The sequence below is a fragment of the Phocoena sinus genome, chromosome 15 (assembly GCF_008692025.1).
Source record: "Phocoena sinus isolate mPhoSin1 chromosome 15, mPhoSin1.pri, whole genome shotgun sequence".
In the NCBI taxonomy this organism is placed as follows: domain Eukaryota; kingdom Metazoa; phylum Chordata; class Mammalia; order Artiodactyla; family Phocoenidae; genus Phocoena; species Phocoena sinus.
The window spans coordinates 454,743-479,967 of record NC_045777.1 but is presented as its reverse complement, the minus strand read 5'-3'; the positions used below and the strand labels follow the sequence as shown (position 1 = coordinate 479,967).

General features: G+C 62.3%; 1 protein-coding gene across 9 annotated transcripts in view; it reads left to right on the top strand.

The window, feature by feature from the left end:
- Positions 1-25,225, top strand: part of RTEL1 (regulator of telomere elongation helicase 1) — a 28,301-nt gene that overhangs the window by 2,571 nt on the left and 505 nt on the right. For 6 of the 9 annotated variants that reach the window (XM_032603825.1, XM_032603829.1, XM_032603827.1 and 3 more), the window contains exons 5-35: positions 330-411; positions 587-647; positions 3,738-3,813; positions 4,260-4,344; positions 4,656-4,721; positions 5,380-5,533; positions 11,515-11,553; positions 11,627-11,705; positions 12,571-12,668; positions 13,168-13,223; positions 16,634-16,705; positions 16,822-16,903; positions 17,857-17,989; positions 18,115-18,228; positions 18,310-18,350; positions 18,487-18,572; positions 18,700-18,777; positions 19,104-19,181; positions 19,636-19,782; positions 19,864-19,979; positions 20,133-20,256; positions 20,347-20,494; positions 20,641-20,801; positions 21,366-21,494; positions 22,790-22,988; positions 23,150-23,290; positions 23,911-24,027; positions 24,195-24,425; positions 24,514-24,651; positions 24,778-24,915; positions 25,005-25,108. In XM_032603825.1, the coding sequence (XP_032459716.1) occupies positions 330-411; positions 587-647; positions 3,738-3,813; positions 4,260-4,344; positions 4,656-4,721; positions 5,380-5,533; positions 11,515-11,553; positions 11,627-11,705; positions 12,571-12,668; positions 13,168-13,223; positions 16,634-16,705; positions 16,822-16,903; positions 17,857-17,989; positions 18,115-18,228; positions 18,310-18,350; positions 18,487-18,572; positions 18,700-18,777; positions 19,104-19,181; positions 19,636-19,782; positions 19,864-19,979; positions 20,133-20,256; positions 20,347-20,494; positions 20,641-20,801; positions 21,366-21,494; positions 22,790-22,988; positions 23,150-23,290; positions 23,911-24,027; positions 24,195-24,425; positions 24,514-24,651; positions 24,778-24,915; positions 25,005-25,108 (3,373 nt within the window). The remainder of the gene's footprint in view (positions 1-329; positions 412-586; positions 648-3,737; positions 3,814-4,259; positions 4,345-4,655; positions 4,722-5,379; positions 5,534-11,514; positions 11,554-11,626; positions 11,706-12,570; positions 12,669-13,167; positions 13,224-16,633; positions 16,706-16,821; positions 16,904-17,856; positions 17,990-18,114; positions 18,229-18,309; positions 18,351-18,486; positions 18,573-18,699; positions 18,778-19,103; positions 19,182-19,635; positions 19,783-19,863; positions 19,980-20,132; positions 20,257-20,346; positions 20,495-20,640; positions 20,802-21,365; positions 21,495-22,789; positions 22,989-23,149; positions 23,291-23,910; positions 24,028-24,194; positions 24,426-24,513; positions 24,652-24,777; positions 24,916-25,004; positions 25,109-25,225) is intronic. The other 3 variants (XM_032603833.1, XM_032603832.1, XM_032603834.1) reach the window with 3 other exon arrangements.

The window sequence follows — 25,225 nt, the reverse complement described above, 5'->3', positions numbered from 1 at the left end:
CCCAGCACTGCTGCAGGAGAGTTGGTGTCCCCTCCCCGCCGGCCTCCCACGAGAGGGAGGATGCAGGTGGCAAGGTCTCCCTGAGGCCTGCCCCAGTCTCTCGGCCTCGCCCTGGATGCTGACTCAGAGCAGGCCGTGCCACGGTGAAAGCCCCTCTCCCCTCTCGAGCCTGGGGCGGATTTCCGCCCCAGCCACTCCCTCTGGCTGCCCGGGCGTGTGAGCCAAGCTTCCCTGGGCTCCCGGTGCAGCCCACGTGGCTCCTGCCGCTGGACAGCACTGGGGCCCCCGCCCTCTGATCCTTGGGCCCCCCCAACCGTCTCCTCCACCAGGCCCCGAGTGTGTGTGCTGGGCTCCCGGGAGCAGCTGTGTATCCATCCCGAGGTGAAGAAGCAGGAGAGTAACCACATGCAGGTGGGCTCCTGGGGCGCCCAGCCTGGCCTTGGTGGGTCTGCTGCTGCTGCGTGGGTGCTGCCCCTGGGGGACGGAGGGGTAAAGAGCTGGTGGGGGTGGAGCTGGGAGGGGGTGCCTGGCTGGGGCTGGGGCAGGGCTCGGCCGTCACACGAGCCCAGACCTCATGTTCACCCAGGTCCACTTGTGCCGCAAGAAGGTGGCAAGTCGCTCCTGTCACTTCTACAACAACGCGGAAGGTGAGAAGGCTCGAGGTGGTGCCTCCTGCCCACGGAGAGCGCGCTGCAGGGGGAGTGGAGTCTGGGCGCCTCTGAGGGCTGGGCTCAGCGGCCTCCTGGGCTGCTGGCTGCTGCCCCTCAGTGCCCCGCTCTGGGCTGTCGAGGTGCCTGCGCTCTGTCTCCTGACGACCGGCGTTGGCGTGCGTGCAGAGGAGCTCACGCGGTGGGGCCGAGGAAGGGCCTGAACCGTGCCAACAGCATGCTTTGTGCAGAGTGCGTGCTCCCTTCTGGAGGGCTGGAAATTGGGCGCCTGCCAGTCAGGGGTGCCCACGTGAGCAGCCCCCAGTGCCCCCTGGGCGCTGGGTCTCTGGAGAGCATTTCACTCGTGGTCTCAGCTCGTTCTGGGGGAGTCAGCCAGGGAGGGGGTACTGGAAGCTCCTCCACGTGTTTTTCCCTTTGCTGATTTTGTGGCGCATCCTGTCACTGCCGCCTGTAACTCGGTGGGTGTGACGTGCCCCGAGCCCCTGGGGTCCTCCTAGTGACTCCTCCAGCCTCATCCAGAAACGGACGAGAGTGGAAAGCGCAGTGTTTGTGACAACGGCCGGCCCAGGTGCGGCGTGGTTGTGTGACCGCAGGTGCCCAGGGCCCTGTGAAGGGGACCCTTTGTCTCCTGTCACTGACTTTCTTGGGGCCCAGAGTGGAGGGGCGGCACTGGTGCCCTTGCCTCCAAATTCCTGCTTTTCCGCCTGTGGCTGCCCTTTGTGTCTGTCAGGACTTCTGGAGCCAGAGGTGATGGCAGAGAGGCTTCTCTGTGGTGTGGCCTTTCCAGACGGGGCTGTGTGGCCTGGGGGCAGGGTCACGCTTCTGTGGGGTCAGGGTTCCCTCTGTTTCCTGCCTCAGGGTTGGGACTCAGACCCTGCAGTGAGCCGGGCCCCAGAGAGTTCACATTGGTGACCTGCAGGCCACCGTCTACTTGGGTTGCGAGAGCCCAGCGGGCCAGGCCTGTGCTAGGCAGTGGGTCAGGACAGCAGTACGGTCCCAGAGGCCTGAGCTGGGAGTCCCAGCGCCCTTGGAGAGAGGGAGGGGGGTTGCCTGATGCGGGCTTGGGTTCTGGCGGGCCGGCTGTGGGTAGGGCTGCACGGCTTGGCCTCTGGGGCGATGACCCAGGCTCCCAGGCTCATTCCTCACCGCCTTCCCTTTGGCGGTGTCCCTTGGTCTGGTGGCGCCAAGGACCCTCAGGACAGCAATGAAGTGTAAGGCTGAGGATGGCCTGTGGCAGCTGTCGTGGCCCCGGGCTGGAGACTGCTGGCCGCCAGCTCTGCTGTCCCGTCGGCATCAGGCCTGTGGGTGTCGGGTCGCCTGAAGGCTGCTCTCTTTTCTTCGTCCCCCTGCTGCTCGGCCCTCTGCCCTCAGTCCTGCCTTCCCACGGGCCCTGGTGTCAGGCCCGTGATGCTCGACAGAGTCCCCCCTTTGCTGCACTGTGGCTGCCTCCCCTGTCCTTGTCCCTGGCAAAGGGGGTTCCAGGTGTCCTGTTGGCCACAGGCCAGAGCCGTTAGGGTGTGAACCGCTCCAGCCACGTTTTCACAGCAGCTTGGAGTGGCCAGCTTGCCCACTCTGCTGGACCAGCCCTCACTTGCAGGGTCCTGTCCCTCACCTGCAGCACCCCTCACCTCACCTGGAGGGTCCTTGAGGAGGGAGGGGCCAGGAGGCCAGGGGACGGGTGGGAGCTGGGGGGAGCTTCCCGTCCATGGTGGAGGCACGCTTGGAGCTGCTGCGTGTTGGCCCCTGGCTGCAGGCCCCTCCCCGCTGCCCCAGGCCCTGTGTGGCAGAGCAGGGGCTGTCCCAGCTGGCCTGCTGGCTCCGGCCTCTCTGTCCCCTCCCCAGTCCCTGCCCCTGCTCTGCTGTGCTCTTTCTGCCTGTTCATCGAGGGCATCCACTCACCGTAAGCCGGTGCCCCCCGGCTGTCTCAGCCTCCTTTACCAGCTGACGCACGGGATGCGATGGGGTGTCTCCAGCAGGTGCCCAGGCCTTGCAGGGGGAGAGGAGTGGGCAGAGACCCCAGGAGGGGTCTGAGAGGCGTGCAGAGCGGGAGCCCTGCCTGGCCTGGCTGCGTCCCGCGGGGAGCAAGCAGTGTGGCCCGGCCAGGCCCCTCCCTCCTCTCCACTGCCCGCTCCCCAGCCCCCGTCGCCCCAGGTAGGGGACCGGCCTGCTGCAGAGCGTGCCGATTGGCTGGTCTGTTGCTGTGGTGCTGCTGAGTGGATGGTTCTTCTTCCTTCCCCTGCCTGCTGTCGGGGTTGGGGGGGCACCCTGGGGGCGGCCACTGCTGAGGGCTTGTGTGTTCTGGTCTGTGCTGTTAAGGGCTGGGCCTGGTACCTGCCCCAGTGGAACTGGGAGCCGGGGACCTGTGTCCACATGGGGCTGCCCTGAGACTCCTGGTGCTTATTAGAGGAGACCTTTGCTCCCATCTGCTGGGACAGGCCTGGGTGTCGCTGGGTTATAGTACTTCCCTGGCCGATTCCTACGGGCCCACCTGGGGGGCCTGTGTCCCTTCTTGAGGCCTGTCCCGCCCAAGGACACACAGCCAGCAGGGAGTGGGGCCTGTCTGGGCTGCATCCTGAGGAAGGGGCAGGGCCCCAGGGCTGCAGGGCCTCAGGTGGGCTCTGCGCCTCCCACCCCGACAGCACAGGCAGTGACAGCAAATCGTTTGTGCCGCTGGCCGTGTGCAGCCTGGCTTCCTTAAGAGGGAGACTCTGGGCTTGTTCTTGGGGGAGTGCGGTGAAGCTAGAGGAAGGGACTTGCTGCCAAACTGAAGCCTGATTGCAGGGCAGGAACCCCGGCGCTCACGGGAGCCGCCCCGGCCTGGAGAGGGTCTGGTGGTGACAGGCTGAGGGCCGGCCCCCACCCCACCCCACCCCGGGGTCTCTTCTTGGTGTTCAGCCTCAGGCCTGCATCTGCCCAAGGCACAGAGCAGGGCTCCCTTGGGACTCGCTTTAGGCTTGGCGCCCTCCCCAGGGGCTGCCTGTTGCCAGGAGCCATTCCATCCCGGGTGCCTCCCGCGGTCCGGGTACTCTGGACCAGAGAGCCTGTGTTTACACCCGCCCGTGTCCCCAGAGAAGAGCCTGGAGCCGGAGCTGGCCAGCCGCGTCCTGGACATCGAGGACCTGGTCAGCAGTGGGACGAGGCACAGGTAACCCGCCAGGGCTGGGCTCCCTCCATGCGCACAGGCAGGCACGTTTCTCTCCTGAAGCATCGGAAGAAGTGAGACGCTCCTTCCCAGCCCCCAGCCCCCTGCCCCCGCCCACTGGGCCTTTGTTCCTGGGGCATCCAGCTCGTCCTCCACCGGACACTGCCCCTCCTCTCTGAAGCTGGCTGCGACCTTGTAGCTTCAGGGCTCCAGTCGTGGTGACACATGCCCGACTGCCCTGCTTCTCACCATCTCATCCACCTGCCCAGGATCAGGCTTGGTCTTTTTGTTTTTGTAGATTTTTAAATGAGTGACCCACTCACGCGGTTGAAAACTGATGGTGTGAGGGGTGGCCGGCAAGCCTTCCCGCTGCCCCAGGCCATGGCTCTCTCGCGCCCCGGGGAACCCTCCCAGCCTGCACTGTGCCCCAGCACCTCTTCTTCCTCCAGAGTGTGCCCCTACTACCTGTCTCGGAACCTAAAGCAGCAGGCCGACATCATCTTCATGCCCTACAACTACCTGTTGGACGCCAAGGTAAGGCCTCGGCCTGCGTAGCTGACGATGCCTGATGGCAGGGCACGTCCCAGGCTCAGGAGGGGCCGGCAGAGCCCGTGCTGGGATCAGACCTTCGCTCGGAGCCAGCGCTTGGAGCCACAGGCTGGCACCGAGGGACCAGCCCCTCACCGGCCCGAGGCTGTGACTCGTTCTGAGCTCCGGGAGTGTGTGGCCTGGTAGGAGTGAGGGGACCCCACGCGGCTGGGGTCCGTGTCCCTCTCTCCAGCTGGACCCCGCGAGACCGCCTGGGAGCATCAACCTCAGCCTGGCGTCTTCCTCTCTTGCTGTAGAGCCGCCGTGCGTATGGCATCGACCTGAAGGGAACGGTCGTGGTCTTTGACGAAGCTCACAACGTGGTGAGTGTCTGGGTGGCCTTCCCGACACCCCCTTCCTCCGGCCCACTTTCTTGTGCACGACAGCTGGGCCTTCCTGTCCAGACCCCCGCGTCCCACCGTCAGGACCAAGCAAAACTGGGCAAGGTGGGCTGCCGACCTGTGCCTGCCATTTGCACGCAAGACCCCCAGACCCTTCCTGCCATCTCATTCCTTCTCTTCCCTTTTGTCCCTGGTGGCTGCCTCCCTGCTGCCTGCTCGCCCTGCCCCTCCTGTCCTGTGGCCTGTGTCAGGGCCCAAGGACCGTGTCTCCAGGAGTCGTGGACCTTGACCAGAGCACTGGAGGAAGGCCACCTGGGGAGCCTGGAGGGGTCCACAAGAGCCTGGCATCCTCAGCCCCACTGGGTTCCAGGCAGTTGTTGGCATGGGGACGGTGGGCCCATGGGCCAGATTCGGCTTTCGAGAGAATATAGAAGCTAGAGTTTAACGGGAACTTTTCTAACTATAAAATGTAGGCAGGTCAAGTAAAATTGTTTTCAAACACTGTCTGGGCCAGACATCCATCTCTGGGCCAGTTTGAGACCCGGCCTTGAGAACACAAGGGGCCTCTTGCTTCCCCTCCCTCTGCCCCCCGTCACCTCTGCCTCATCGAGCCCCGTGACGGGTGTGCTCGGGCTCACAGGAGAAGATGTGTGAGGAGGCCGCGTCCTTCGACCTGACGCCCCACGACGTGGCTTCGGGACTGGACGTGATAGACCAGGTGCTGGAGGAGCAGGCCAAGGTGGCGCGGCAGGCCGAGCTCCACCCGGAGTTCAGCGCGGACTCGGCCAGCTCAGGTGCGCTCGCGGGCAGGGACCGCAGACCAGACGAGGGGCCAGCCCGCCCAGGGCCCTTCTTTCAGGTCTGCCTCAGGGGCAGCGCCAGCCTCTGTGAGAGTCTTGGCCTCACAGACGGAGGTGGGGAGGTGGGTACCGCCCAGCCTGTCAGCACTCTCTCAAGTCCTTTTCACCGTTTCCCCAGGGGTGTGAACTTGCCTCTACTGCAAGGAAGTGAAAACCAAGGGTGTCAGCTGTAATGACGTTTTGTAAGGACCCGCGAGCATCGTCCACAGGAACGGCGCTCAGCGACTCACACCCCGCGTTTTCCTTTTGCAGCAGTGATTGCAGTGTGTGTAGAAATACTTGGACGCAGTTGGTTTGTCCAGACATTCTGCGTGGCCTTTGTTAGTGTTAGGAATCCACCTTTTGCTCGCCAGACCACTTTGTAGCAAGCGTTCCTACTGTCGAGTTGCTGCAGGTTCGTGGCATTTGCGCCCGGCCCTTTGGACGTCACCCACGTCCCGTCGTGTCCTTCACGCGAGTGAGGGGCGGGGCGTGAACAGCCTCAGCTTCCCGGTCCCTTTACAGTCACACACATGGACAGACTCCAGAGGGCGCAGAGGCCCCTTCTCCCGCCAGGCCACCTGCTTCGGCCCCCTCTGCGAGGGTCTCCGGGCCTTCTTTGACGTGCTCACAGGCTGTGTTGGGGGAGAGGAGGTTTGTAAACGGCTTTGTGTGTTTAGCACAGAAGTTCTCAAACGTGTTGGCCTCAGGACCCTTTATGTCTTAAACTTTACGTTCTTTTTTTTTTTTCTTCGTGGTACGCGGGCCTCTCACTGCTGTGGCCTCTCCCGCTGCGGAGCACAGGCTCCGGACGCGCAGGCTCAGCGGCCATGGCTCACGGGCCCAGCTGCTCCGCGGCATGTGGGATCCTCCTGGACTGGGGCACGAACCCGTGTCCCCTGCATCAGCAGGTGGACTCTCAACCACTGCGCCACCAGGGAAGCCCAAACTTTACGTTCTTGAAATGTACTGAGCTTTGTTTATGTGAGTTACATCTATGGATAATTAGTGTATTAGAAGTAAAAACTAAATAACAAACTCTTACGTGTCAGTTTCCTAGGGCTGCCTTAACAAAGTACCACAAGCTGGGAGGCTTCAACAACAGAGGTTTATCCTCTCAGTTCTGGGGCTAGACGTCCACGTGTTGGGTGTCAGCTGGGGTGGCTCCTTCTGTGAGTTCCTGGGGCATGTGCTCCAGGCCTCTCTGTCCCAGCTCTGGCAGCTACTGGCAGACCTGGGCTTGTAGACGCCTCACTCCAGTCTCACTCCCATCTTCACATGGTGTCCTCTCTCATAGGGATGCCTGTCACTGGTTGAGGGCCCAACCCAGTCCTTTAGGACCTCATCCTAACTGACCATATCTGCAAATAAGGTCACATTCACAAGGGTCAGGGTTTAGGAATTGAACATAGCTTTTTGGAGGACACAGTTCAATCCATGACATGTTAACATAAATAACACTTTTTTGGAAAAATAACTATATTTTAAAAATTAGAAGAGTGGCATTATTTCAGTTTTGCAGATCTCTTTAATATCTGGCTTAATACAAGGTAATTGGATCTCGTAACTCTTCCTGTTTTGGGCTGACGTGATACTACACACCATGGCTGTATTCATTTCCTAGTGCTGCTAAAAGAAATTTCCAGACTTAGCTTAAAGCAACTCAAACGTATTACCTCATGGTGCCCAGAAGCCCAGGATGGGCCAGCAGTGCTCTTCCTTCTGGAGTCTGCAGACGGGGATCCGTTTCCTGGTCTTTTACAGCTTCTAGAGGTGCCACGTTGTTTGGCTTGTGGCCCCACGTCTCCGACCTCTGCTTCTTCGGTCTCCTCTGATTCTGTAAGGACCCTGCTGTTCCATTTTGGGCCACCCCAGATAATCCAGGATTATCGCCCCATCTCGAGGTCCTCAGCTTCATTGCATCTGCAGGTCCCTTTTGCTGCGAAGCTGACCTATTCATGGGTTCCAGGGATTAGAACGCGGACATGTGTGGGGACCAGTATCAGCCTCTGGGAAATTACACTGTATATTTGTGAGAGAAAGAAGGGAAAAGGCAAATCGTGTATCCATAGGAAGACAGTAGCGGCAGTAGCAGCACCACGGAAATAGGTTGGCCCTGCGGCCGTCCTGGGCAGGTCTCGGGCCGGGTCCCTTGGCCTGCTGTGCTCTGCTGCTTAGGTGTCCTCGTGGATGCATGGTCCTTGCTTCACCGTCTTTACCTGCGATGGGAATTTCTGAGTCAGCTGCTTTCGACCCCGAATGCATGTACGTGAGTAAATAGGTCAGCGTTTCTCCAGGGATGTATCTAGGAATGGATTTTCTGATTGGCAGTCACGTGCATCATAAACCTTGCTGTTTTAAAATTGTCTTTTACTTTTAAAGTTGGATGTTGTTTTAGGACTTTTTTGTCTTTTGAAAGCCCAGTAATTTTGCTGCAGTTTGTCTCAGTGTTGATTTTCCGGATCGACGTCTGATGACCTCTTTCAGCCTGTAGTTCCAAGTCTCCTCTTACCTGGGGGGATGTTGTCCCGCACGGCAGTGCTCACGGCCCGGCCTTGGCTTCGGTTTCTGCTCCAGGGATCATGTCGTGTCTCTTCCACCTGAGTTCAGAACCTGTTACTCTCTCAGATCCTTTTGTCTCTATTTTTCTTTGACTTATAAAAATTCCCCCCTTTCCCCATCTGTTTCTTTTAAGATGATGTGGCATGGATCTACTTCTGTGTTCTTCTAATTTAATCTTTATTTCTCAAGTGTTTTTTTCTCCTAGTTGTCTCTGAGTTCTGTTGCTTCATTTCTGAGCTTTAGAAAACCTGGCTCGTGTTGTTGTTTCATGTCTTTTTTTTTTTTAATTATTTATTTATTTTTGGCTGTGTTGGGTCTTCGTTGATACGCGCGGGCTTTCTCTAGTTGTGTCTAGCGGGGGCTACTCTTCGTTGCGGTGCGCTGGCTTCTCATTGCAGTGGCTTCTCTTGTTTCAGAGCACGGGCTCTAGGCACGCGAACTTCAGTCGTTGTGGCACGCAGGCTCTAAGCACAGGCTCAGTAGTTGTGGCGCACGGGCTTAGTTGCTCCGCAGCATGTGGGATCTTCCCGGACCAGGCCTCGAACCCATGTCCCCTGTGTTGGCAGGCGGATTCTTAACCACTGTGCCACCAGTGAAGTCCCCGTTTCATGTCTTATATCCTGTTCCGACACTGTCATTTTCTGTTTTCTCGCCAGCTCACAGATAACTTGCTACAGCTGCTGCGTGCCTTCCCCAGACCCCGCGGCTGATGCTCTGCCCCATTTGACCAGCCCCCCACTGAGTGGACAGCTTCCCTGTTTCTCTGCCTCCTTCAGGGCGGTTGCCGGCCTGACACCTTTACTCTGTGTCTTAGCGTGTGTTTCCTGAGAACAAGGACATTTGACGATCCGATCATAAAACCAGCATCCGTACTGCACTCTCGTCTAATCGGCAGCCGCATTAGAATTTTCCCAGCTGTCCTCGGTAAGGCCCGAAACACAGCCACCCCTCTGCCCGGTGCTGTGGTCTCCGGGCCTGTGAAGAGAAAGGCTAGTTACTTCGTCGACTGTCCTACAGTTTGGATTTGTCCGCTGTGTTCTCGTGGTTGGATTCAGGGTTTGCATTTCGGTGGGAATACCGCGGACTTGTGTCGTCTCGCAGGTGATGTTGGTGGCGTTAACTTCAGTCTGGTTACGTGGCGGCTGCCAGGTGTTTCTGCCGTGCGGTCACTGCTTTTCCACTTGTGATTCTGAAGTCGCCTGTGGTATCCATTAATGAGTCGTCCCTGAAGTCAGGATTTCCACGATGTTTGCAGAATGATGGGTCTTCTTATCCTCCTGTCTTCTGCGTGAGGTCTTACACTAACCTCCGCATCCGTGTCAGCATGTGAGTCCATGTGCTTAGGCACTCACCCCCACGCCCGTGTGCGTAGAATTGTGAGTTCACGCTCTCTCCCGCCCCAGTTTTAGTCCAGAACCACGCAGTTATTCTTCTTTCCTCCCTTTCCACGTTTGTAACGCCTTTTGTGAGGAAACGAGCTTTCATTTTTTTCTCAGTATCGTACTTAATTTGTTTGATCCTAGAACCCACAGACAGTTGTTTGAGAATTGCCAGCCCACCCACGATAAATGAACATCTACTCACTAGGTTTAATGTTTGTTCACGTCCTTTCCATCGTTGGTCTGCGACCACAGAGTGAAAACGCTCATTCAGAGGCTCCTTGGGTGGTTTCTTTCCGCTTCACTGTGGTCATATTACTCATTTTAAGCTCATTTGTAATGTTTATATTTCATTTCGTACTCCATTTTTTGCCGTTTATGTTGATCTTATTTACTTATTTTTGGCTGTGTTGGGTTTCCATTGCACGTGGGCTTTTCTCTAGTTGTGGCGAGTGGACTACTCTTCATTGCGGTACTTGGGCTTCTCATTGCAGTGGCTTCTCTTGTGGAGCACGGGCTCTAGGCGCACGGGCTGCAGTAGTTGTGGCACGTGGGCTCAGTAGTTCTGGCACACGGGCTTAGTTGCTCCGCGGCATGTGGGATCTTCCCAGACCAGGGCTCGAACCCCAGACCAGGGCTCGAACCCAGGGCTTAACACACGCTAAGACACAGAGTAAAGCCCGCTGCATTGGCAGGTGGATTCTTAACCGCTGCACCACCAGGGAAGTCCTAGCAGGTGGATTCTTTTTTTTTTTTTAAAGAAGGTGTCAAGAGTAGGAGTTTATTTATTTATTTTTGCTGTGTTGGGTCTTCGTTTCTGTGCGAGGGCTTTCTCTAGTTGTGGCAAGCGGGGGCCACTCTTCATCGTGGTGTGCGGGTCTCTCACTGTCGCGGCCTCTCTTGTTGCGGAGCACAGGCTCCAGACACGCAGGCTCAGTAGTTGTGGCTCACGGGCCCAGTTGCTCCGCGGCATGTGGGATCCTCCCAGACCAGGGCTTGAACCCGTGGCCCCCGCATTAGCAGGCGGACTCTCAACCACTGCACCACCAGGGAAGCCCTCCTTTGCCTTTGTCCAGGACAGTTTCTCAGACCTCCCTTGGTGGTTTGGAGGAGGACTGCTCTGACATTGTGTAGAATGCCCCTTCATTGGGGTTTGGATTTGTGTGATGTTTCTCCCCTGGACGTACAGGGGTGTGGGATTTGGGGAGGAAGGGCTCAGGTGCGCAGGGCCCGCCTCAGTGTATCGCATCCAGGTCCCTGCAGTTAACGCCGCATGACTTATGACCTTGATTGCCAGCTGAAATCGGCTTTGTCAGGAGCTCCAAGTTACTCGTTCCCCTCCTTTCCACACTGTTCTCTTTGGACGGAGGTCACTCTGCACAGCCCACACCTAAGGAGTGGGGTTATTCACCCAGGTGTCTATCTCCATGACCCTGCGTCAGGCAGCAGCTTCTTAGAAGTAACACCAACAGCACAAGCACCCAGAGAAAAAATAGATAAACAGGACTTAACAAAATCAAAATCATTTGTGCGTCAGAGGCCACCATCAAGAAAGCAAACACATCCCACAGAACAGGAAGAATTTTTTGCAAATAACATATCTGATAAAGGATTTGTATCTAAAATAGGGAGGAAACCTTTTAATGACTCAACAAAAAGACAACCCAACCCAATTGAAAAATGGGCAAAAGATATGAATAGACACTTCTTGAGAGGCACACAGATGGCCAGTGTGCACGTGGAAAACGGAGCCCATTGGTCACCAGGAAAACGCAGCTCAGAACCACGTCCACGTGCATATAGCCACAGGGTCTCTCTGAAGGTGACCGCCCCCCTCAGTTCAGGCTGCTGCTTCCAGGTCAAGTTCCAGCCGTGTGGGTTTCAGAGCCTCTTCTGTCAGTGTCTTGCCCTCCACACCAGCATCCTGGCTCCTTAGGACGGGGTGGTGGAATTAGAAGGATGCAGACTTGTGCATTTGCGCTTTCCTTTGCCCAGGGCTGAACTTGGAGCTGGAGGACCTCGCGAAGCTGAAGAGTAAGTGCCCCCTCCCCCCGCCTGCCGTGGACTGCCCCCCACAGCCCCGCCCTGAGAGCCCCTAACCCCACAGCGATCCTGCTTCGTCTGGAGGGGGCCATCGACGCCGTGGAGCTGCCTGGAGGTGACGGCGGTGTCACCAAGCCTGGGAGGTGAGGGACCTAGCAGGCGGCTGTGCTGGGCTCTGTCCCTGCAGCGTTCCACTCCATGTGGCCTGGAATGTCACTGGGTCAAAATCCAGAGAGTCTTTCCGTCTTGGAGGTCCGGGAGGGTTTGGTCATTGAGAGTGTCGGCACCGCCACCCTCTCCTCTGGTTCACCTCTGTCTGCACTGCAGTTGCCTTTTAGAACGAGGCACCTGCCTCCGTGCCACCTTCTGTTAGGACGAAAAGTCACCTGGAACGTTCTGAACGTCCCACAGGCCTCCGAGCCGCAGGGTTTGTTCCCCATGGGATGGTGGCCTGGAGCAGGTGTTACTCTCCTCGGTGCACCACTGCCAGCTGCGCTGGGACCCAGGCCCAGGTCTTTCGAGGCAGGGAATGTTCTGGAGCGCTGGGCCGCCTGCCTTGTCCCTGAGCCCCATCTGCTCCGCTCTGCTCAGGCCCTCACAGGGCCCGGTTGCTTCCTAAATGGCCCTGACACCTCCCCGTCTCCCACACCCACAGGGCTTCCTCTGCAGCTTCCACTGCCCACCCTCCCTCCCGACTCTCCAGAACTGCCCTTTGGGTGCCCTGCCCAGAGCCACCACCTCAGGGAGGCCCTGATGACCTCCTCCTGGGCCCCATGCGGAGCCCGAGCCCCGAGCCCAGGCCTTGTTCTGGGTACGCTGGTCTCCTGCAGGCCACTGTCCTCCCCACTGAGGCTCCTGAGGGGAGAGGCCTTTCACCTCCAGGTTTGGGCCTCCCCGGAGGCCCAGAGCTTGTTTCTGGGTGAAGGAAACTTAAAATGCTTTTGGCTGTTAGGTTCCCAAAGTGCAGCCTCATCTCCTGCCAGGCCTGAGCTGCCTCTTTCCTCGTAGCTACATCTTTGAGCTGTTTGCCGAAGCCCAGATCACGTTTCACACCAAGGGCTGCATCCTTGACTCCCTGGACCAGATCATCCAACACCTGGCAGGACGTGAGTCCCCGGCCACCGTGTGCCCTGTGGCTGACTCCTTACTCAAGGGCGCAGCCTGACAGGAATTTGGCCCATAGAGCTGCCTTTCTGATTCGGATGTTGAGATCTTAGCGTGTTTGGTGGCGTGTGTCCTATAAAGAGCGGTCTTCCCTGTTTAGCCCCTTTTAGGAAAGAGCAGTGAGGACCGTGGGTGGGGCAGTGAGCTGTGGGCCCCACCATCCTCTCCCCCAAACCTCCTGCGCTCTGTTTCTGCCCAGAGAGCTTCCATGGGCCCTCTTCCCAGAGGCTGTGCCACGGAGCCCTCTGGTCTCACCGGGGGCGCCCAGCCTTGCCAGGCTCCTGGGCTCTGGGCAGCCCCAGCCTTATCTGGCTGCAGAGCTGCGCTTGTCCCACTGACCCGCGGGAGACCCACTGGGAAGACAGGGTGAGCTGCCCTCTGAGGGCACGCCCCTCAGCTGGAGAGAGCCCAGTGGATGGTCAGCACCCGCTGCCCCTACAGGTGCGGGGCTGTTCACCAACACGGCAGGGCTGCAGAAGCTGGCAGACATCATCCAGGTGGGGACCGCCGCCACGAGGATGTGGTGCCTCCTTTCCTTTCCTGGTGTAAGCTGGTGGGGCTTCCTTCTGCAGAGCTGCGGTAGATTCAAGACGTGGGGAAGGACAAGGCTCCCCCAGCACACGCTTCAAGTCCGCACTGCAGGGCTGGTTTCCTCTCGCCCCGAGCACCCGCCGCAAGCCTTGAGGGCAGGGCCAGGCGGGGAGTGGGGCCGCTTAGGGTGAGAGTGTGGCAGGTCCCTCCAGTTTTCAGACAGGCCCAGCAGCTCCTGCCCAGCCAGCTGCCCCCTGTTCTCCAGTTTCTTGCTGACACAGCTTTTCAGGGGAAAGTTAATGCAGAAGCCCGTACCGGAGTCGGGGGCGTGGACTCTGTCCCCCAGCCCCTGTTGCATTGCTGGGCCAGCCTCGCCCAGAGGGTGTTGAGACGAGGGGTGAGTGTGTCCCGTCGACGCCCATTAGGTGGGGCCTGGGGCTGGTGTTTGGAGTCAGTGGGTGGTCTGCAGGTCCTCTGGGCCAGGCCGGCCTCAATCTGGGCTTTGGGATCCGCTTGGGGGTAGGGGCAGCCTCCAGGGCTCACCGAGCCCCTCCTCTGCCACATGCAGACCCCACTTTCCCCAGGCCAGGCGACCAGGGGGGCTGTCACACGCCTCAGGGCCCCTGGATGTGACCACTTCCTGCCCCTGACGTGCCGTCCCGTGTGTCCAGCTGTCCTCCTCGGGCCCAGCTGAGCCGCTTCCTCAGCTCAAGTGGACAGGCCAGGGCCTTCCTTCCTTTGGCTGTGTGGCTGCCCAGCTGGCCGCTGAGGGCCAGTCTGATGGTTCCAGGCACTCCAGCCCCTCCTGCGCCTCGCTGGGCCTTTCTGCAGAGGCCCCTCGGCGGCTGTTGGTCCTTGGGGAAACCGGGGTACCCGAGGCCCCGTGTGGCACGTGCGTGGCTGCCCACGCTGCACGGGGTTACAGTGGGGTGCGCCTGGCTGCAGACAGGCTCAGTGGGCTCGAGGCCCTGGGTGACCTGCCCTGTAGCGCATCACTCTGTCGCCCCCTCCTTGTCTCTCCCCACCCCTCACGGTGCTTCCATGGCTACACGACACCTTCCACACTGCCCGCCAGGCCTGCGGTCGGCCTGTGCAGGGCGGCATCCCCGGGGCCCCTGGCCGCACCCACAGGTGCTCATCATGATGGGATGTGGGGTGAGCACCTGCTGGGTCACACTTCCTCCAGCTGGAGGGGACATGACAGGCTGGTGAGCGAGTATGGCCCGTAGGCAGCTTGGGCAGCAGAGGAAGCTGAGTCACCCGCCAGGGGCTACTTAGAGCAGCTGCCAAGGGAAATTCCAAACCAGTGGGGTTAGTGGTGTTTGGGTTCCGGAGAGTTCCTCCAGAACCCAGTTCCTCTGGGTTCCTCCAGAGCAGGGAGGAACCCGCTCCATAAACGGCGTCGGGGAGAGGAGGGGCCGTGCAGGCCCGGAAGCGAGGGTGACCTGCTCTGCTGGCCTGTTCAGCTGCAGGGACCCTTGAGGAGGGCGGGAGGACAGGCAGAGGGCGCCACGGAGGGAGGGCCCGCCTGGAAGGGACAGGGCCTCCAGGGCAGGGCCGGGGCGCCACAGCTGGGGCTTGGGACTCCCTGGAGACCCAGCAGTACTGGTGGGTCACCGCCCGGGGGGCAGAGGCCTGGGACGCTTGCTGCCCCGGCCGGAAGTGATGGGAGGAGGGGGGCAGAGCCCGGGCCTGCAGGATGCCACGCTAGAATGTTCCTTCTCCGTGAGCCCGGCTGCTCTTCCAGTCCCATCCCTGCCTCACAGATGGGACGGGGCCCCCAGGGTGGAGTGCAGAGCCGGCCGTGGGCAGGCAGCAGAGCCCAAGCCGGGGAGGGGGCTGCAGCGGGCTCCCCCAGGGCTACAGCTGCACCCGTGCCTGCCACCTCCTACCCGCCGCCCACCCGTGTCTGGCACTCGGACACAGGGCAGCCACACCGCTGTCTGCAACTCCTGGCCATCCCTCGAGGTGTGAGGGCCGCTCTGGGGCCACGATGCAGGGGTTTGCAGAGGAAGCCACGGCCCCGGAGCGGCCTCACCAGGCGGTGTGGCCTTCGCTCCAGGATCAGGTCCAGTGTGTGTGGTTCCGCCCTTGCAGGCGGACACTTCGGTGAATCGCGAGGCCCGGTGTTTTGCCGTCTGGACAAGGAAAGTGGTTCTCGAAGCTCCTCTCGCCCTTAGAACTTACCCCTCACAGGCTGCACTGCACCTGCAGGCCGTGCTTCTGGGCCCTCACGCGCAGGGCCACGGGGTGCCCGCTGCTCCTCCCGGCCATGCGCCCGCGTCCCCTGGGCCTGGCAGGAGCTTGCTGAGAACAGGCTGGTGATCCGGGCTTCCAAGGCCTTTCCTGTTTGTAGGAAGATTTGGTGGGTGGGGCTCCTGCCCATGGGTGCTGGTGGTGCCGGTCTTCTCTGTTTTCATGGACACCGGGTAGAAGTCGTGGCCTCATCCTCGGCCTCTAACCCAGCAGAAGGCGCCTGGGAGTGACGTGAAGACACGGGGCTGTGGAACACGCCATCCCTTTTGAACGTGTCTTGGCCTTGTTTCTACCAGCCGAGTGTCAGAGTCAGAGTGTTCCCTTTCTGTGAGGAGCCTCTTGGGCTTTGGCCGGGATGCCTTGGACTTTCGGGTTATTGTGGGGAGAGCCGGGGCTCTGTTCTCCAGGGCGACCTCCCAGACTGTTCCGGAGCAAGTGACGTCTGTCTCTTGCTTTATCGCCGGTGTTACATACTTTTTGTTGCTGTCGTGAAAGGGGTCTTTTTAACTCCCTGGTGCTTGTGCACAAGAAAAATGTTGACTTTTATTTGTTGGTCTTGTGTGAAGCTACCTTACTAAGTTTTCAGTTCTAAAAGTTTGTTGTCTGGTTTTCTGGGTTTTCTAAGTAGACGGGCCAGTTGTTTGTAACGGCTAGTGTGTTGTGTCTTCTGCCCCCGTGTTTGTCCCTCTTGTGGCTTTTTCTTGGCTCGTTGCATCGGCTAAGAGTACAATTCTGCTTATTGTCCTTGGGGATTAATTTCATCCTGTTACTTCTGCATGTAAACGGGGTTCCTTTCCCCTATCCCCTGAGCCAGCCCTAGGGGAGAGCGGAGAGGGCGGGCTGCTGACCTGGACCCGGTCCCCGTGACAGCCTTGGACTGGCTGCCGAGGAGGGGCCTGCAGGGCGGCTGTGTCTCTAGTGCGCGGGGCCCCTGAGGGGAGGGGACAGGCAGCTCCGGCTCCTTAGCCTGGGGTCCTGCCCCAGGGACACTGTTGGCTTGGAAGCAGGGGCAGGTGGTGGCTGTGTCCTGAGTGTCCGTCTGTCCTGTGTGGGAGGGACTCAGCAGGAGTGGCAGCCTCTAAGTGTCCTGCTGACTTTTTCCCTCATCTCTGCTGTTCAGATCGTGTTTAGCGTGGACCCTGCTGAAGGTGGCCCCAGTGCCATGGTGGGGCCGGGGTGTCAGTCCTACAAGGTGGGTCTGCTTCCTGGATGGGGAGCTCCCAGGCCGCGGTCTCACAAGGTGGGGCTGCCTCCAGGATGGGGGCTCCCGAGTGGGGCCTAGGACACCTATCCATTCCACCTCTCCAGGTGCACATCCACCCTGATGCTGGTCACCGGAGGACAGCTCAGCGGTCAGATGCCTGGAACGCCGCGGCAGCCAGAAAGCAAGGTACGGCACCTCAGGTGGCTGGGACATGCTCCCCCTGGGGCGGTGCCCCATCCAGCTATGGGCTCCCGGCCACCTGTCGGTCCAGCCTTCTCCAGGTGATTCCCCACCTGCCCTCTAAGAGTCAGAGCTATCAAAGTGAGAGACCTCCGAGGGCCCGGCGGCCCGGGGCCTGCCTGGAGTTTCCACGGGGGTTGGCCCTCAGACCCCCGCTGGACAGAGAAACCAGAGCGCCCCGAGACCGGTCTCCTGGCTCCCCAGTGTCCTCCATGGTCACTCCTGTCCTTGCTGGTGCAGGGCTGGCCCAGGACACTATGGACTCAGAGCCGCACTTCCATCCTCCCCACTGAGGGGCGGGTCCCATCCCGGAAGTTGGAAAAGGCTTCTCTGGTCCCAGAAAGTGGTTTGCTCTTTTCTGGGAAGTGTCCCTGCTGACCTGTGACGTGGTCTTGACCCGAGAGTCACAGTTTGAGCATCCGCTTGTGCTATTCCATCTGCTGTTTCCGGAGCCACTGGGAGCGCATGGGAGGGCTGGCGTGTCTGCCTGCAGGCCGTGCTCTGGCATCCTCCCTGGCTGGGCAGGACGTGTGTAGGATGTCGCCCCTGGCTTCCTGCCTCCAGGGGCTGTGGGCCTGTGCCCCTCCCTCTTCTGCAGTCCCACCCGGAGTACAGGCACGGGGAGGCCAGCTCCTCACTGACCCACAAGGACATCTAGGGTTGGGGTAGGCTGACCTCTCTGGAAGTGACTTCAGCGTCCCCCTCCCCCGGCGCCAGGATGCTGGCGGGTTTCTCTGGTCTGCTTCCTGCTCCTGGGACCCCGAGGGAGGGAGGGCGGGCAGGCCCCCCGGGGAAGACTTGTGCACCTGGGCCCCAGGGCCCAGCACCGCCTTGGGGGACACACGATGGCTGCTGGGCAGGCGGCTTGGGCCTCACACACATGCCCCCGCCCCCCGCAGGGAAGGTGCTGAGCTACTGGTGCTTCAGCCCCGGCCACAGCATGCGTGAGCTGGTCCACCAGGGCGTCCGTACCCTCATCCTCACCAGCGGCACACTGGCCCCCGTGTCCTCCTTCACCCTGGAGATGCAGATGTAAGGGCTGACCCTTGGCCCCCCCCCCCCCCCGGGGCGGGTCCCGAAGCCAGCCCCCCCGCCCTGGGCTGCCGGGGTGCTGGGGGTTCAGGATCTCAGAGGGGCCACCCCCTGCCTCCCTCTAGCCCTTTCCCAGTCTGCCTGGAGAACCCACATGTCATCGACAAGCACCAGATCTGGGTGGGGATTGTCCCTAAAGGCCCTGACGGAGCCCAGCTGAGCTCCGCCTTTGACAAACGGTAGGGGGCCTGGCGGGTGAGGCGGGTGGCCGAGTGCCAGGCCCCTCATGGCAACAGCCGCCCGCCCCCGGTTCCTTGCAGGTTCTCTGACGAGTGCTTGTCGTCCCTGGGGAAGGCACTGGGTGAGTGCCCATGCTGTCCATTCCTGGGCCCCTGCCCTGTTGCGAGGTTGCCCGCCCCCGCTCCATTCCCTGTCCTGCCTGGTCTTCCTGGGGCTGGAGGGGTCCTCGGCTGCTGAGCCGGCCACGGTGCTTGCAGGCAACATCGCCCGTGTGGTCCCGCACGGGCTCCTGGTCTTCTTCCCTTCCTACCCCGTCATGGAGAAAAGCCTGGAGTTCTGGCGGGTGAGTCCCTCCTTCCAGTGTCTTCTGGGGGCGGGAGGGAGCCCCAAACAGCCAAGGGTCTGACAGGGCTGGGCCACGTGTCTTTGAGAAGGCGTGACGGGCATTCCCTCTCTGCCTCCTCCCATAGGCCCGCGACTTTGCCAGGAAGCTGGAGGTCCTGAAGCCCCTGTTCGTGGAGCCGAGGACCAAAGGAGGCTTCTCGGAGGTCTGGGTCACCGGGGCTCCCTCCCCCTGCCCTGCGGGCTGCCCTGGGCTCAGGCCAGCCCCGGAGTGTGTGTGGCCAAGATCCTGCTGGCCTTTTAGGAAGTTTGGGCTTGGGGACGATGGCAGCAGGTCTGTGCCCGCCCCCCAGCCCCGGGGCCCCTGGGTTTTCTGGGCACGGCAAGCAGGCACTGGGTGCTGGCTCCGGGTCAGCCTGGGAGCCCATGTGCCACAAAGATGCTGCTGCAGCTCTGCTGGCCTGCCTCCTGCCTCGGACGGTGCTTCGTCTTGCAGGGTGATTTCTGGGGTCTTGAACAGCCTCCCTTCCAGGTGATGGAGGCTTTCTACACGAGAGTCGCCGCCCCCGGGTCCAGTGGGGCCACCTTCCTGGCTGTGTGCCGGGGGAAGGTGAGGCCTCTGAGGTCCGGGTCCCACACACCTGGCTGCTTATCCCCGCCTGGAACCTGTGCCTGAGGGGGGCTTAGGGCTCATGACCTGGAGGCCGCACCGTGGGCAGGAGAGGCTGGTCACCTCCCTCAGGCCCCATGTCTAGCAGACACAGGAGGGTGTGGCCCTGCTGGTCCTGTAGGGGCCGGCCCTCGGGTCCTAGGCTGGGCATTGGGGCCCACGCATGGGCAGTGGGCAGGTGGGCCGGAGGAGGTCCTGAGAATAAGAAGTTGGTTGTGGGATTCTGGGAGCGGTGGACACCAGGTACAGCCTGGTTCGAAGTTGGACGTCTCTCCCACCCTGCCCATCCTGGGGGGCGTGGGGCTGTGAGGGCCCAGGCACGGGTGGGCCCTTAGGGAAGGTCCTGGGCTTGAGTGGAGGCAGATGGGGGAAAAGAGTGCCCACTGCCTCCCAGGCCAGCGAGGGGCTGGACTTCGCGGATGCGAATGGCCGTGGAGTGATCGTCACGGGCCTCCCATACCCGCCCCGCATGGACCCCCGGGTTGTCCTCAAGATGCAATTCCTGGATGAGATGAAGGGCCAGAATGGGGCCCGGGACCAGGTGAGAGGCTGTGCAGCTGAGGGTGGGCAGGTGGTGCTCAAGCCCCCATGGCTGAGGCAGCCCCCCGCCCTGGCCCTGCAGTTCCTCTCCGGGCACGACTGGTACCGGCAGCAGGCATCCAGGGCTGTGAACCAGGCCATTGGGCGGGTGATCCGGCATCGCCATGACTACGGGGCTGTCTTCCTCTGCGACCACAGGTGCAGGCCCGCCCCCCCACCCCCACCCCCGCCGGCGCTCTCGGGCCAGAGCCCTTGCCCCCGGACACCGGCTCTTCCCTCTGGTGAGTCTGCCAGGGAGCTGGGCTCCGGGGCAGGCGGGGCTCCTGGGCTGACGGCCCCACCGCCCTGCAGGTTCAGCTCCGCGGACGCCAGAGCCCAGCTGCCCTCCTGGGTGCGTCCCCACGTCAAGGTGTACGACAGCTTCGGCCACGTCATCCGAGATGTGGCCCAGTTCTTCCGCATCGCTCAGAGAACTGTGAGTCTTAGCGCTAGCTGGCTGTGCCCTCCTGTCCCGCCCAGAGGAAGGAGCAGGGCGGGACCTCCACAACCTCCTGTGAACATCTAGATGCCCGTGCTGGCCCCCCGAGCTGCTGCTCCGAGTCTGGGCGAAGGAGAAGGCACTGCCTCGGTGGCCGTGTCACCCGGCCCCCTCCGCACCAGGAAGGCCACAAGTCTGGATGTGCACGTCCCTAGCCTGAGGCGCAGACGCACAGGTGCGTGTGACTGGGCGACACGGCCGGTTGGGGCCCCACAGGGTGGAGGGCGGGGCGCCTCCCGCAGGCTGGTGGCACGCTGGGGCCGACGACCAGAGTGCCCGGCAGGCGGTGGTGGACATCGTCACCCACGTGTGCTCCCGCAGGCTTGCTGGTCGCCGGGGACGCCGAGGGCAGCCTTTGTGTGGAGTACCAGCAGGAAGCCGTCCAGGCCCGGCGGAGGCCCGTGGGGCTGCTGGCCGCCCTGGAACACAGCGAGCAGCTGGCCGAGGGGCCTGGGGACGAGGCCCTGCCCGCGGAGGAGGAGGTGCGGGACACGGATGGCTCGGCCCACCTGGGCTCGGGCACCACTGTGCTCACCCCTGCACACCCGCTGGTCGGGAGGGCAGGGGGGTTTCAGCAGATGCCTGGTGGTGCTGTGTGCATGCCCCGTCCCGGCACAGCCCCCAGCCCTCAGCTGGGCCCCCAACACACCCCCGTGCTGGACATGGTCCGCTCACTTCCCGCTCCTGCTGTGCCCGAGCCTGGCCCTGTCTGGGAGCCTGAGCTGCGGGCAGGACCTTCTGCCCTGGGGCCTTTGTCCAGAAGCCCGTAGCTCCCCAGCTGACCTGAAGCTCCCCACTTCCCGCCGGGCGTCAGTGCCCGCCCCCTGCTGCCCCGCCCTCTAGGCCCAGGGCGCAGCTGCCCCACTCGGGTTTCTCGTCCCTTCCCGCCGGTGCCCTTCAGCTACTGCCACGCTGCTGCCCGGGACCTGCTCTCACGCTTGGTTCCCTGCAAAGGGCCGAGGGTACTTCTCCCGCCCTGCCGCCCAGGGCAGTGTCAGGGCTTCGGGGCCCTGAGGGCCTGTGGGACACACCTGTGTCGCCCCCAGGCCCCCCGCCACTCCGCCCCGTGGGGCCCTCGTGAGAAGAGGCCAGCGGAGGAGCAGCGTGGCAGGCGGAGGAAGATCAGGCTGGTCGGCGGCCCGGTACGTGGGCGGCCCGCAGACGGCGCAAGTTTGGTGGGTGCCTCAGCCGGTGTGGCTCAGGGTGGTGTGAGGTGTGAGCGGGCCAGACCTGCCCAGTGGCCTGACTCGGCTGTCCCCGCTGGGGGACAGGTTCTGCAGGCGCTCTGCAGGCGTGCCGGCTGGAGCCGGGGCCCAGGGGAGGGGGCAGCCGGGCCTGAGGGCGGATGCAGGGGTGGAGGGAGGGCAGCAGACCCAGGGCTCACGGCAACCCCACCACCGGTGTTTGGCTGGATTCACTTCCTCACGGACGAGCTGCTTGTTCTGCGGATCCCACTGTCACCCTCCACCCGCCAGGCTCATGCTGTGCCAGGGCCTGGCCTGCTCTGATCCCGTCCCTCTTCTGCTTTGATATTTTACTGTGAGAACATCTCACCTCCACTCAGCTCTCAGAACCAGCACGGGGTTCCCATGTGCCCTTTGCTGCAGTGCCACTGCCTGCCTCACGTCTCCTCCCCCTTACTGGGGTCCCTGGGCAGTGCGCCCCCCTCAGGGCAGACCCTCCACACTTGGGAGTCCTGCACACTTGGCAGATTTGGGCCTTTCGTTTTGTGTTGCTTTTTGGTGGGGTGGTTGGGTCCACGCAGGCCTGTGGGCTCCATCCACAGAAGGTGCTGTCTTCCCAGCTGGGCAGGAGCCAGGCCTGGTCCTTTGGCAGGTCTGGTGTGGGGCCTGCAGCCGGGCTGGCTCCCCTGGCCCGGGTCAGGCTGGGCTGTTGGCACGAACGTGGATGGTGAGGTTCCTGCGTGTGAGGCACGTGGCGTTCCCAGCCTCGGATGAAAGCAGTTAAGAGCAGCTGGGTTACATCCTAGAAGCTCCGGAAAGCCCCAAATGCCAGTGCCTCTGTCCACCACCCTTGGCTTCTGGGGAGAACCAGGTGGTGCCGAGGGGACTGACACTGAGGAAGTGGCCTAGGTGCCAGGGGCCTGGGCCTCTGAGGGCCGAGCTGGGGGGCAGCCTGGGAGCCTGGAGGGTCCTTTTCGAGGGTCCGGGATCAGGGCTGGGGTGTGCCGCACAAGTAGGGCACGGGGCTGTTCGAAGTCCTGGCGTGTTGAGAAGTGTCCCCTGCCGTGGGCACCGGGACCTCAGCAGAGGAGGCACCGCCAGCTTGCACTCTGCCTCTGCTGTGCTCAGCGGGCCTGGCCGTCTAAGCTGAAGCTAACCGGGGGGGTCCCCTGCCAGCTGGGCCAGGCCGGCTAAGCATCCTCCCCAGCGGCCCCCAACGGCAGCTCGCTGCCCCTGCAGATGGGGAGCGTTGGTGCCTCCTGACGGGCACCGGCTGTGTGTCGCAGGAGGGGCCAGAAGCCGGCGCGGACACAGGCAGGGCCAAGCTGTTCATGGCGGCCGTGAAGCAGGCGCTGAGCCAGGCCAGCTTTGACACCTTTACCCGGGCCCTGCGGGAGTACAAGAGCACCGATGACCTCCCGGCCCTGGCCGCTCACCTTGGCCCCCTCTTTGCCGAGGACCCCAAGAAGCACAGCCTGCTCCAAGGTGCCTTGGCCAGTAGAGGCTGCCCATTTGAGGGTCCCACCCTGGGGGCCGTGCTGCAGCCGTGGGCTGGGGGGGCCACCAGGGTCCCCGGTTGACCTGCAGAGGTGTTGGTGGGGACCCCGTGCGGTGGCTGCAGGCCCAGACCCCGCCCCTCCCCACAGGCTTCTATCAGTTCGTGCGGCCCCACCACAAGCAGCAGTTTGAGGAGGTCTGCCGCCAACTGACGGGCCGAGGCTGCAGCTCCCGACCCGAGTATGGCCTTTCCCGGAGGCAGGGAGCACAACCGGCCCTGGACCCCAGCGGTGAGGCGGGCCCTGCCTGGGTGGGACCCTCAAACTCAGACCCTGAGGGTGGGTGGCACCTGGCCCTTGGAGTGGGTCTTCATGTGGCCCAGCCTCCCTGTTCCTGAGGCTGACAGATCCGTGCGGGGGGCCCCACTTTGGGGAGGTGTGGGCCCCCAGAACACACATGGCCCGGGCCTCCGAGGAGGACCTGCACCTGGGGAGTCGTGTACGCACAGGGGTCCTGGAGCCCCGTCCACCCCTGTCTCTACCTGGAGTGGACCCTGCACGTCCAGAGCCTGGGAGTTGCTGTCCCCATTTATTAAGGAAGAGCCCATCTCTGGACGAGACTTCCCCAAGGACGGGAATCACAGGGGGCCCCTGGGGTTGGAGATTCCTGCCTAAGTCACCCTTCTGCTCCTTCCTGGACTGGGGTGTCCTTGTGCCTGCCCCCCACTTTCCTGCCCCCCGTTTAAGGCAGGGGAGCAGGCCTGCCTGCTCCCTGCTGTCGGGGGCCTCCAGCGGTTGTCTGAGGAGAGTTTGAAGCCCGGTCTCCCCTTGGACAGACCCGTCCCCTCCCTGGTCATGCTCTGGACCCTCAGGGACCAGCTGGGCGCCTCCTTGTCTCCGTGTTTCTTCAGGAAGGAGGGAGCCTGACCCCAAGCTGACCGTGTCCCAGGATGCAGCCAGGCAGCTGGACCCCCGCGAACACCTGAACCAGGGCCGGCCCCACCTGGCCTCCGGGCTGCTCCCTGCAGGTACCTGGTCCCTGAAGAGGCTTTGGACCAGAGCCCGGAGCAGAGGGAAGACACTGGTGGGGAGGAGTCTCCTGGGAGCCGCTGTGGTTCTGTGCCCCCAGAGCAGGGGAGGCCAATGTGATTTGCTGGGAAGCTGGTGGACTGAGATGTGTTTACCTTCCCACCAGGAGACCCCAGCCGCCGGCCTCTTGAGGGGTCCGGAGCCCCCGGAGCAAAGAAGCACCCGCCCGCTGTGAGTGCCTACCTGGCAGATGCCCACAGGTCCCTGGGGGCCACAGGCTACAGCCAGCTCCTGGCGGCGCTGACCACTTACAAGCAGGATGACGACTTCGAGAAGGTGGTGGCCGTGGTGGCCTCACTCACCACCGCCAAGCCTGAGGACCTGACCCTGCTGCAGAGTAAGTGGCCCGCGTGGGGGGCGGGTGGAGGCGGGCAGCGGGATGGGCGGCAGGGCCACGCCTGAGCGATGCTCCGCGCTCCCAGCAGGGTTCGGCATGTTCGTGCGCCCTCACCACAAGCAGCGCTTCCAGCAGACGTGTGTGGACCTGGGCACCCAGGCTCCAGGACCCTGGGAGGGGAGCCCTGCTGCGCCTTCTGACCTCGTCTGTGGGGCTCGCGGGCCAGGTAGGGCCGCCTGCCTGGTGCTCCTGCCGCCCTGTTGCCCCAGCCCCGCTCAGCCCTGGCAGGGTGGGCAGGTGGGCAGCAGGGAAGTGCCAGGCACCCTTCGGACTCGCTCCCTCCTGTTTCCAGGCCCCTCACTGCCAGAGAAACCCCCCGGGAAGACCCAGAGCAAGATCTCCTCCTTCCTTATGCAAAGGCCGGCTCGGGAGGCAGGGGCTCCCGGCCGGCCACCCAGTGCCCCCTGCGGGCAGGCACAGTCCGAGTGGGGTAGGTCTCGTGGGAGGGGCTGCAGGGACCATTGGGAGTGGGGGCCCAGCCCGAGCAGGCCTGTGGCGCTCACGTCAGCCCCCTTGCAGTGGGCTTGGTGTGTCCTGGCTGCAGGGCGGAGGACGTGGTCCCCTTCCAGTGCCCCTCCTGCGACTTCCACTGCTGCCGGGCCTGTTGGCGACAGCACCTCCAGGTCGGCAGCCAGACCCTGTGGACCCGGCCCTGTCCCCTGTGGACGTGGCCTGCTGGGCATTGCCCCACATGGTGGGCTGAGGGGCTGGGGTGGGCAGTGGGGTCTGGGAAGGTGTGT